Genomic DNA, 12,381 nt, shown 5'->3' on the forward strand with positions numbered 1-12,381 from the left:
TTATAGGAAATTTGTGGATCCAAGATGTAGAACAAGCAGTGTTACTAGGCAATATAAAACATAACTTACAAAATGTTTCAAAATTAACCAGTGCCTTTCCAATAATACCTTCCCATCCCCTGGAATTATACAGAGTGGGAGTCAAGGTATACCCGTAGTTGTTCCGGTTCTCTGAATATATATCGTGAATTCTGATGGATGATCAAACAGTAGCATGGATATCTGAGGATATACTTTGCACCTCTGGCAATAACTTCTTCCCTCATAGCTATGAATATTTTCCTTTTGATTTGAGTGTTTTTGGTTATATCCGGGAAAATTTTTAATGGATATCCATAGAATTTTAAATGCTGATTACGGAAAAAAGTTCTCAGAATTAAGTCTCTACCAGATGGTGTTGCGAATTGTGGGGCGGATTTTAAAAGGCGCGCGAATAGCCTACTTTTGTTTGCGCTCCAGGCGCAAACAAAAGTACGCTGGATTTTAGTAGATACGCGCGGAGCCGCGCGTATCTGCTAAAAACCTGGATCGGCGCGCGCAAGGCTATGGATTTTGTATAGCCGGCGCGCGCCGAGCCGCGCAGCCTACCCCCGTTCCCTCCAAGGCCGCTCCGAAATCGGAGCGGCCTTGGAGGGAACTTTCCTTTGCCCTCCCCTCACCTTCCCCTCCCTTCCCCTACCTAACCCACCCACCCGGCCCTGTCTAAAACCCCCCCTTACCTTTGTCGGGGGATTTACGCCTCCCAGAGGGAGGCGTAAATCCCCGCGCGCGAGCGGGCCTCCTGCGCGCCGGGCCGCGACCTGGGGGCGGGTACGGAGGGTGCGGCCACGCCCCCGGACCGCCCCGGACCGTAGCCACGCCCCCGCACCCGCCCCCAAAACGCTGCCGACACGCCCCCGAAACGCAGCGACGACCGGGCCCGCCCCCCGACACGCCCCCGACACGCCCCCCTCGGAGAACCCCGGGACTTACGCGAGTCCCTGGGCTCTGCGCGCGCCGGGAGGCCTATGTAAGATAGGCTTCCCGGCGCGCAGGGCCCTGCTCGCGTAAATCCGCCCGGTTTTGGGCGGATTTACGCGAGCAGGGCTCTGAAAATCCGCCCCTGTATGAAGAGAGTAGCTCTTTCTTCAACTATTAAATCATGAGATTTTTCTAGTATGTCTGTTAATTCATATGAGGAAGTTTCCTTACAATTTTGTTCGGAACTTTTCCCTCTATCCCTCTGAGGCAGGTAATAAATTTTAAGAATCGTTGAAATCTCTTGCTCAGGAATTTTAAGAAGATTTAAATAGTTCTTGAAAAGTTCACGATGGGATAATAACCTGAGTTTTGGAAAATTCAATATTCTAATATTATTTCTTCTTAAGGAATTTTCAAAATTTTCCATTTTTACCATCTACATATTTTCAGATTTAATTAGATTTCCTTGAATTTGCTCCAGTTCTGCTATTTTCTGTTCAACTCCCTTAACAGAATTTTCCAAGTTTTCTACTCTCCTTTCTGTATCTTTGTGCTTCTCAATGCTTTCTTTCACCATTATAGTCAGAGACACAATCGATTTTTCCATAGATGTTATAGCTTGCATTATCTCTGTTAAAGATACTTTATTTGAATTAAATTCAGAAACACCGCATACAACATGGATTCCCTCGTCACCCTTCCTCTCTTCCAAGGGCTCACCTTTCTCCTCGGCTCGCTGCTGTGCTGGGTCTAGTCGGTCTCTGGAGCCGGCTGTACTCAGGCTCTCCGAAGGAAGTGAAAGTGAAAGTGAAACTCCGTCACTTCTTCTCTGGACAACGGCTTCCCCAGCAGTACTTTCCTGTAGCAGGGCAGTAAAAATCTGCTCAGAACTCATCTTTCTGAGCGGATGGTCTGGTGTGGAAGGTGCACCCGGGCTCAACGATGTCTCGATAGCCAAGGGGCTCGACGTCTGCTCCCCGCCGAAACCTCCAGCGGCTCCTCCCTCAGGGTGTACTTGCACTAGTCCGGCAAAGACCTCCTCGATTCGGGGCTGTCTAGCAGAGGAAATCGGAGTAGAGGTATTTTCTCTAATTTTTGCTTTTCGTTTTGTGTGGGGCATCTTGCCAACCCAGCTAGAAGTGAAAATGAAATATTTCAGGAAATATTAAAGCAAAAATTTAGAAGTTTCGCTCCGGAGCTCGGCGTCAGCCGTTCATTTATCCGTGGCCATCTTGGATCCCTGGACATTGTTTAAAAATACAATCCTAAAGGCGCAGTCCATATGTATTCCGCGCATTAAGAAAGGTGGAAGGAAGGCAAAACGATTACCATCATGGTTAAAAGGAGAGGTGAAAGAGGCTATTTTAGCCAAAAAAACATCGTTCAAAAATTGGAAGAAGGATCCATCTGAACATTGGTAACACAAGCGAAGAGAGAATTTGAAATGAAGTTGGCCATAGAGGCAAAAACTCATAATAAAAACTTTTTTAAATATATCAAAAGCAAGAAACCTGTGAGGGAGTCTGTTGGACCATTAGATGACAGAGGGGTTAAAGGGGCTCTTAGGGAAGATAAGACCATTGCAGAAAGACTAAATGAATTCTTTGCCTCCGTGTTTACTAATGAGGATGTTGGGGAGATACCAGTTCTGGAGATGATTTTCAGGGGTGATGAGTCAGACGAACAACGAAATCACTGTGAACCTGGAAGATGTAGTAGGCCAGATTGACAAACTAAAGAGTAGCAAATCACCTGGACCAGATAGTATGCATCCTAGGGTTCTGAAGGAACTCAAAAATGAAATTTTTGATCTATTAGTTAAAATTTGTAACCTATCATTAAAATCATCCATTGTACCTGAAGACTGGAGGGTGGCCAATGTAACCCCAATATTTAAAAAAGGCTCCAGGGGCGATCTGGGTAACTATAGACCAGTGAGCCTGACTCCAGTGCTGGGAAAAATAGAGGAAACTATTCTCAAGATCAAAATCGTAGAGCATATAGAAAGACATGATTTAATGGGACACAGTCAACATGGATTTACCCAAGGAAAGTCTTGCCTAACAAATCTGCTTCATTTTTTTGAAGGGGTTAATAAACATGTGGATAAAGGTGAACCGGTAGATGTAGTGTATTTGGATTTTCAGAAGGCATTTGACAAAGTCCCTCATGAGAGGCTTCTACGAAAACTAAAAAGTCATGGGATAGGAGGCGATGTCCTTTCGTGGATTACAAACTGGTTAAAAGACAGGAAACAGAGAGTAGGATTAAATGGTCAATTTTCTCAGTGGAAAAGGGTAAACAGTGAAGTGTCTCAGGGAGCTGTACTTGGACTGGTGCTTTTCAATATATATATAAATGATCTGGAAAGGAATATGACGAATGAGGTTATCAAATTTACGGATGATACAAAATTATTCAGAGTAGTTAAATCACAAGCAGACTGTGGTACATTACAGGAGGACCTTGCAAGACTGGAAGATTGGGCATCCAAATGGCAGATGAAATTTAATGTGGATGCAAGGTATTGCATATAGGGAAAAATAACCCTTGCTGTAGTTACACAATGTTAGGTTCCATATTAGGAGTTACCACCCAGGAAAAAGATCTAGGCATCATAGTGGATAATACTTTAAAATCGTCGGCTCAGTGTGCTGTAGCAGTCAAAAAAGCAAATAGAATGTTAAGAATTATTAGGAAGGGAATGGTTAATAGAACGGAAAATGTCATAATGCCTCTGTATCGCTCCATGGTGAGACCGCACCTTGAATACTGTGTACAATCCTGGTCGCCGCATCTCAAAAAAGATATAGTTGCGATGGAGAAGGTACAGAGAAGGGCAACCAAAATGATAAAGGGGATGGAACAGCTCCCCTATGAGGAAGGGCTGAATAGGTTAGGGCTGTTCAGCTTGGAGAAGAGATGGCTGAGGGGGGATATGATAGAGGTCTTTAAGATCATGAGAGGTCTTGAACAAGTAGATGTGACTTGGTTATTTACACTTTCGAATAATAGAAGGACCAGGGGGCATTCCATGAAGTTAGCAAGTAACACATTTAAGACTAATCGGAGAAAATTATTTTTCACTCAATGCACAATAAAGCTCTGGAATTTGTTGCCAGAGGATGTGGTTAGTGCAGTTAGTGTAGCTGGGTTCAAAAAAGGTTTGGATAAGTTCTTGGAGGAGAAGTCCATTAATGGCTATTAATCAATTTTACTTAGGGAATAGCCACTGCTATTAATTGCATCAGTAGCATGGGATCTTCTTAATGTTTGGGTAATTGCCAGGTTCTTGTGGCCTGGTTTTGGCCTCTGTTGGAAACAGGATGCTGGGCTTGATGGACCCTTGGTCTGACCCAGCATGGCAATTTCTTATGTTCTTACTACACAGAATAGATATTTTGTATGGGAAAGAAAAATGGGGATAAAGTCCAGGACAGCATACTAATATTTAGATTATATTCAGAATACACTATATAAGTGCTTCCCAAACTTGTATACAATTCTATTTTAATAGTAGAAAATTCACAACACCAAAGACAATGATGAAAATAAAATAGACCTCCACTCATCCTCCTTTCCCCTCTCGTCTATTTCCTCTTCCCATTACACATCCAAAGCAGGAAGACAGTGCCAGAGGCACTGGTAGCAATTGCATCAGCAATCAGCAAGCATTCATAGGCCTGGCTTTCTGTATGGACTTCCAGGCCAACAGGAAGCCAACATAGGAGGAGGGGGTGGGGCCTGTGAAAGCTCACTGACAAAACACCTGTATGAAATGTCTGTTAAAAGGAAAGATCCATTTTACATGTTATCTAACACATGTACATAAAACAGACAACTTTTGAGTCTAGAAGTTTCCTCCTGCTCCTTTGGGCTTCCAGCTCAACTGAAACCAGGAGTACTGAGATTCTAATGTCATGAGGCTTCATTTACAACTACTCTTTTCCCCTCTTATTTTTAACCCCCTCCTACCTAGCCCTGCCACTGTAGTGACAATCTTTGGACAGGACTACGCATTACAGTTCCCTCTGAAACTCGGTACATAGACCCTAAAAGTCTAGCCAGTAGGTGTTACTATTGAGCAATGGCTATGAATGCTACGTCTGCGGTATCCCCAGTTTTAGCCAACCCAATAATCAGAAGTTGGCCTTGGGAATTCAGTTTATCTCCTGCATAGCAATGGGCTCATGGCATTATACATTGCCAGCCATACACCTCATATTTAATGACCATCTACCAATACTTTCATGGCCCAATTGGAAAACATTGTACCTTGTAGACCACTGTTGCCATAAATTGTGGGTAAGGTTGCTGATTGGATAAGAACTCTCCAATAACTTTGTTCATTACATCTTGTGGTGGAAAAAAATCATCCAAGAACTGAGGGAGGATCCGCGCCACTACTCGAGCTTCGCAGGGAAAACCCTTCCTGATCCTAGATTTTAAAAATCAAAAGGGGAACAAAAGGTTAGAACAATGTTGTTGTATTCAGCTGGAAATGTTATACACATAGGGATAGTTATTCAAACGCTACTTAGCCAGATAAATAGGACTTATCCAAATAAGTGGCAGCCGCTGAATATCTGGCTATGTTCAGCGGCTGCCATTTAGCTAGATTAAGTATTTATCTGGTTAAGTACATAGCCAGATACCTTGGGGGCGAGCAATGCATGGATCAAAGCGGGGCAACTTATCGGGTTATCATAACTGGGTAAGTACCTATTATTCAGCCTTATCTGGTTAAGTTAACTGAATAAGTTAGACCAGCTCAATAGCAGGTCTAAAGTTATCCGGCTATAACTAATCCAGTTAACTAATAGCCCTGCTGCTGAATATCTATTCTAAGTTAACTGGATAATTAATATCCAGATAACTTAGATAACTGGATATTTTCTTGTCCCAGTACTGAAAGGGAGTATAGCAATAAACAATTATGGTGTCACTTTGCCAATCCTCCTGGCTTGGTCTGCAGTCTCCAGTAAAGCAGAGTTGCTTACCTAACAGGTGTTCTCTCAGGACAGCAGGATGTAGTCCTCACACGTGGGTGACGTCACTGAACAGAGCCCTACATGGAAAACTTTTCTGTCAAAGTTTCTAGAACTTTTGACTGGCACACTGAGCATGCCCAGCATGCCATAATCTCCTTAGCCACAGGGGTCTCCCTTCAGTCTCGCTTGTAGCAAAAGGTGTGAGTAAAAAAAATAAAATAATATTAAAAATAATAAAACATTAAAATAATAAAATAAAACCGTGGTGCGGGTGGGTTTCGTGAGGATTACATCTTGCTGTCCTGGGAGAACACCTGTTACAGGTAAGCAACTCTGCTTTCTCCCAGGACAAGCAGGATGGTAGTCCTCACATGTGGGTGATTAGCAAGCTACAGGCTGACTCATATTTGTTTGGACCAACAGCGTACAACTTGTGCAACAGGCACAACAACTGACGTACTGTTGGGAAAAACGAGGCAGCCTGAAATCACAGCAGATGGATGTGGAAGGAGTTGGGATTATACTGGAAATAAGTTCTTCAAGATGGATTGGCCAAAGGCAGAGTCTTGACGTCTTTCCTTGTCCAGGCAGTAATGAGCTGCAAATGTGTGAAAAGAGCTCCATGTTGCAGCTTTACAGATCTAAGCAATCAGTACTGAATGATAGTGTGCTACTGAGGTTGCCTTCACTCATCCCTGGAGAGGAAGGCCTGCTTTCTCATAGCAGAACTCAATACAGTCTGCTAGCCAATTGGAGAGAGTTTGTTTGCCCACTGCAACTCCTGGTTTGTTTTTATCGAAAGAAACAAAGAGTTGGGTGGATTTCCTATGGACTGCAGTGCGGTCTAGGTAAAATGCAAGTGCACGTTTACAGTCCAAGGTGTGTAAAACCCTCTCGCCTTGGTGAGAGTGAGGCCTTGGGAAAAATGTGGGCAAGACTATATACTGATTCAAGTGGAAGTCAGTAACCACCTTGGGAAGGAATTTTGGGTGAGTACGGAGGACCTCTCTGTCATGTAGGAACCTGGTATAGGGTGAGTATGTGACAAGTGCTTGTAACTCACTAACCCTTTGAGCGGATGTAATGGCTATTAGGAAGGGAACTTTCCATGTAAGAAATTTAACATCGCAGGAGTGCAAAGGCTCAAATGGGTAGCGCATGAGCCTTATAAGTACTACATTTAGGCCCCATTCAGTGACTGGTGGCTGTAGAGGGGGCTTAAGTTGTAACAGACCCCTCATAAACCTACTCACAAGAGGTTGCGCTGTTACTGGGGCATCCCCAACCCCCTTGTGGTACGTTGAGATAGCACTTAGGTGTACCCTCACCAAAGAAGTCTGGAGACCAGAGTTTGAAAGGTGCCAGAGATAGTGTTGGGCAGGAAAAAGGGTTGATACCTTTTTGCGTGCACCATGTGGTGAATCTATTCCACTTAGAACGATAGGATTTTCTTGTGGAAGGCTTTCATGAAGTTACAAGCACTTGAGAAACATCAGTTGAAAGGTTGAGCGGTTGGAGGATCAAGCTTTCAACATCCAGGCTGTGAGGGATAGGGTTTGAAGGTTCGGATGGTGTAACATGCCTTGGTTCTCAGTTATGAGAGAGGGCGCTGTACCCAGGCGAATTGGTTCTCTGATCAAGAGGTCGAGAAGCATGGGAAACCATACTTGTTGAGGCCAATACGGGGCTATGAGTATCATTGACCCTTTGTCCTGTTGAAGCTTCACGAGAGTTTTGGCTATCAGCGGTATCGGGGGATACGCGTATAGGAGGCCTGTGTTCCAGGGGCACGCGAAGGCATCCATGGATAACGTGTTTTGATGCCTGTACAGGGAGCAGAATCTGTCCACTTTGTGATTCATTTCGGATGCAAAGAGGTCTATTGTCTGCTAACCCCAGCGTTGGAAGATTCTGGTCGTCACTACAGGATCCAGAGACCACTCATGGGGATGGAACTGTCAACTGAGGCAATCTGCTATTACGTTTTGTATGCCCGCAAGATAAATGGCCCGGAGATGCATGGAATGTGCAAGGGCCCAGGCCCAGATCTGCGCAGCTTCTTGGCAGAGGAGATAAGAGCCTGTGCCACCGTTTGTTCAAGTACCATATTGCAACTCTGTTGTCCGTTTGTATTTTATTTATTAATTTGTCGAGTTTTATATACCGTCATTCGGTATCGCCAAGAACAGTCTTGTGCGAAAGGCAGTCCTTGAACGCATAGAGAGCATAACTTATAGCTCGAAGCTCTAGGAAGTTGATCTGAAACGTTGCTTCAAGCTTTGTCCAAGTACCTTGGGTTTGAAGATTGTTCACATGAGCTCCCCAACCCAAGTTGGATGCGTCTATAGTTAAAAGTCACTTGCGGAACTGGTTGCTGGAAGGGTAAACCTGTTAGCAGGTTGGCTTTGTTTGTCCACCAGAGAAGTGATAATCGCAGCTAGTGGGTTATTTGAATCTGGGATGAAAGCGGTTGAGTGGCTTGGAGCCACTGAGATTTCAAAGTCCATTGAGTGATTCTCATGGCCAGCCTGGCCATAGGAGTGACGTGGACCGTGGAAGCCATGTAGCCCAGCAATGACAGGAATTGATGGGCTGAGGCTGTTTTCTTTCTATGCAGAGACATAGCTAGCTTGGAGAGTGTCTGCACATGGTCGATGGGCAGGAAGGTGTTCAGATCTGCTCCGATGAAAGTAAGGAGGTGAGATGGAGTGAGGTGGGATTTTTGGTAATTTATGAGAAATCCCAACGAGTGTAGCAGATTGATAGTGAGATTGAGAGCGTCGAGAGCTCCTTGCTTGGAATGGCTTTTGATCAGCCAGTCGTCCAGATAAGGAAAGACGTGTATGCTTTTCTTGCATAGATGGGCCGCAGCTACTGATAGGCAAATTGTAAACACATGGGGTGCCAAGGAAAGTCCAAAAGGCAGAACCTGGTACTGATAATGTTGATGTTCCACTAGGAAACGCAGGTATTTGCGGTGATGTGGGGATATTGGAATGTGAGCGTAAATGTCCTGAAGATCCAGAGAACAGAGTCAATCTCCTTTTTGCAAAAGGGGAAGCATGGTGCCCAGGGACACCATCCTGAATTTTTCTTTTTGTAGAAATTTGTTGAGATTGCGGAGGTCTAGGATGGGGCGGAGGCTGCCTGATTTCTTTGGAATGAGAAAGTAGCGGGAGTAGAATCCTCTGCCCTGCTGTGCCCGGGGAACGGGTTCCACAGCCCTGGCACCCAGAAGGGTGGAATGTTCTGACTCTAGAAGGGTCGTGTGATCTTTTTGCATCCACAGTGGATTGGGTGGTGAATCCGGGGGTCCCATGAGGAAGTTTAGATGGTATCCCTGGGTTATGATGGAGATAACCCATTGGTCTTTGGTAATGTTGAGCCAGTTGGTTATGAAGTGGTGAATTCGACCTCCTACTGGCAAATCTGGGTCTGGATTTGTGGAGCAGCTGCTATTCTCTGGATAGGTTTCAAAATCCAGAGGCTTGGCCTGTTTGAGGTGGTGGCTGAGGCCTGGATGTGCTCTCTGCCTGGTTAGCCTCACGCAAGATATAGGTGGGTAGTATCTGCGAGGGCGATAAAATGGTTTTCTAGGGTCCCTTCTCATGGATCTTCTTACAGAGGAAGAGGCCTCGGTAGTAACTGTGGATAATTACCACAGGGTCTCATTATGGTCTTTTAGTTGAGCCACTTCGTCTTGTATCTTGTCTCCGAATAGGTTTTCACCGGTACATAGTAAGTCAGCAAGTTTGTCTTGGACTTCAGGTCTCAAGTCAGATGCTTTCAGCCAGGCCCACCTCCTGGCGCTGATGCCCGTCGCCGACAAGCAGAAGCAGCACAAACGTCATGTTTTCCAGCCTCAAGGCCTTTCTGTAGTATGGCGTTGAAACTATCTTGCTGTTGATGGGGAAGAGAGTCGGCTATTCCCTGAACCTGCTTCCAGAGATTCCTTTGATACTGTGTCATGTAAAGTTGATATGCAGCTATGCGTGACACTAGCATAGAGCCCTGAAACATCTTGCAACTCATATCATCAATGAATTTTTGGTCTTGCCAGGAGGTGTTGAAGAGTGAGGGCGCAGTCTTCTGGCCTTCTTCTGTGCAGACTCAACTACCACCGACTGATGGGGGAGTTGTGGCTTTTCAAATCCAGGAACATGTTGGACCAGATACGTTGCATTTGTCCTCTTATTTACTGGCTGGACAGTACAAGGATGCTCCCAGAGACAATGCTGGAGATCCACTAGCACTTCGTGGACAGGGATAGCCATAACTTCTTTTGGAGCATCAACAAAATGGAGAACTTCCAATGTTTTATGGCGTGTGTCCTCCTCTGTAATTAGGTCAAAGGGGACTGTCTCTGACATCTCCCTTACAAAATTAGCAAAGGAGAGGTCTTCTGGGGGAGATTTTCTCCTTTCTTCCGGAGGAGATGGTTCTGATAAGATGTCCTCCATGGATGTGTCAGTGTCAATATCTTCCCATGTGTCAGACAGTGTCTCTAGTCGAGATCCTGAGGGAGGGAAGAAGACTGGTACTGTAGGACGAGTTGGCACCGATGGATCCTTCGATGGCCTCGATGGAAGATGTGGTGGCAGACTTAGATTTTGGCGGCACCGAAGGCATCGAGGGGAAACGTGGGCCTCTCGGTCCCGAGAGCCCTGATGGACAAGGCATCGGTTCCAGCATTGAAAGGGGACTGGAGTCCATGCCTTCGTCTTCTGAGGACCCCGGAATGGGAATTGAGGCTTTCAGAGACTTTATGGGTTGCTTTGGCATCGGTGGCCCGGGTTGTGTCGGAAGGGCTCCGATGAGTGTGTCTAACCGGGTTAGCAACGGTGTAAATATCGACGGCTCCGGTGTCGGTGTGGGAGCTGGCATCGATGGCTGTAAGTTTCAGAGAGCATCAAGCACTGCCTGGCGGATGAAACCGTCCAGTTCCTTCCTGAAAGCTGGTGTAAATATTGCAGCACAAAGAGAGAGCGGAGAAGGCGGCACACACATATAGGTAATTAGCAACAAAATAATGTGCGGCAAATAATTAAACTGGGTAATAACAATTTAGCAAGCAACAGTAGTTTTTTTTTTCTGTTAGTGCACACATTTCCTGGTAAATATCGCAGCTACAGGGGTTGCAGGTTAGGTGCTACTGGCACCTCCACAGGAACTTGTGGGGGCTCAGTACCCGGCACCAATATTGGTGGGGATCGCCTTGGTTTCTCAGGTGGAGAGGAGGTTACAGGCTCCTCTACCCGCGTCCTCTTCGCAATTGCTTAATAGCCATCGAGGCCGATGTGGTGTCTGTGCCGGCACCAGGAGTAGACTCGCGTCGGTGCTTCCCTTGGTCTGGTCTTTCTCTGGCACCGAAGACGACGATACGGATACCCTAGATGGAGTCGGTGATGGTTGGTCACTACTGCCTTAGTGCTCCCGGTGAAGTTTTATGACCAATTTCTTCGATGCTTCTGCCGGTGACAATTGGGTGGACGTCGATGGAGTCAGCTTAAACAGGGTCTCCATCTTGTCGAGGCTAGCCCGCCTCCCCTTCGGAGTCATCTGGGCACAACTTGGGCAGTGAGAAACCAAGTGATGAGCCGAGGCACAGCACACAGACATCATGTGGGTCGGTAATCGATGTGGTACAGGGGCACTCCGGACATTTTCTGAAACCTGTTGCCATGATGGCAGAAGGTGAGGCCCAAAAACAATCGATGGCCTGCGGACACTGAAAAAAAGGGGTGGGCAGGAACCGACCGGAGACTGTGATTCTTTACTCACCGAGCGATGAAAACAATATTGCGATGGGAGACCCCTATGAGGAAACTTTTTTAAAGAAGTAATCTTCAATTTTTTTCCCGTGAGGAAAATTTTTGTGAGAGAGTTCACAAAGCTTCTAACCGCGAGGCAAACTGCAGCATGGAAAAAAAAGAGACTGAAGGGAGACCCCCTGTGGCTACAGGGATTATGGCATGCTGGGCATGCTCAGTGTGCCAGTCAAAAGTTCTAGAAACTTTGACAGAAAAGTTTTCCGTGATAGGGCTCCGTCCAGTGACATCACCCACATGTGAGGACTACCATCCTGCTTATCCTGGGAGAATAAACTTTCACCTCCAAAAATAATCTCTCTTGTTAGAGGTATCACAGAGCTATGGTAGACCTGAGCATTTAGCATGAAGCCTAGTTAGTGAGGCTTAGTTAGGTTAGGTTAAGGATTGTATTCCTATTCCCTGCTTTGAGCCAGTATGCAGAAAGACTTCTGGATGACATCATGAATGCAGTTATACCTTCCTACAAAAGAAAGAAATTAAGCCCAACAGCTTCAAGAACATTTGGCATGGAAAATGGAGATTTAATAACCACCTGCAAAAGGATATCTCCTATGACATGCTAACAACCTGTATGATAAACTCAAGGACAGTGCATTCTT

General features: G+C 45.6%; 1 protein-coding gene across 1 annotated transcript in view; it reads right to left on the reverse strand.

The window, feature by feature from the left end:
- The window catches only part of HTT (huntingtin), a 797,032-nt gene that overhangs the window by 38,981 nt on the left and 745,670 nt on the right, over positions 1-12,381 (reverse strand). The window contains exon 65 of the mRNA XM_029606726.1: positions 5,236-5,398. Within this exon, the coding sequence (XP_029462586.1) occupies positions 5,236-5,398 (163 nt within the window). The remainder of the gene's footprint in view (positions 1-5,235; positions 5,399-12,381) is intronic.

The sequence above is a fragment of the Rhinatrema bivittatum genome, chromosome 1, assembly GCF_901001135.1.
Source record: "Rhinatrema bivittatum chromosome 1, aRhiBiv1.1, whole genome shotgun sequence".
NCBI lineage: Eukaryota > Metazoa > Chordata > Amphibia > Gymnophiona > Rhinatrematidae > Rhinatrema > Rhinatrema bivittatum.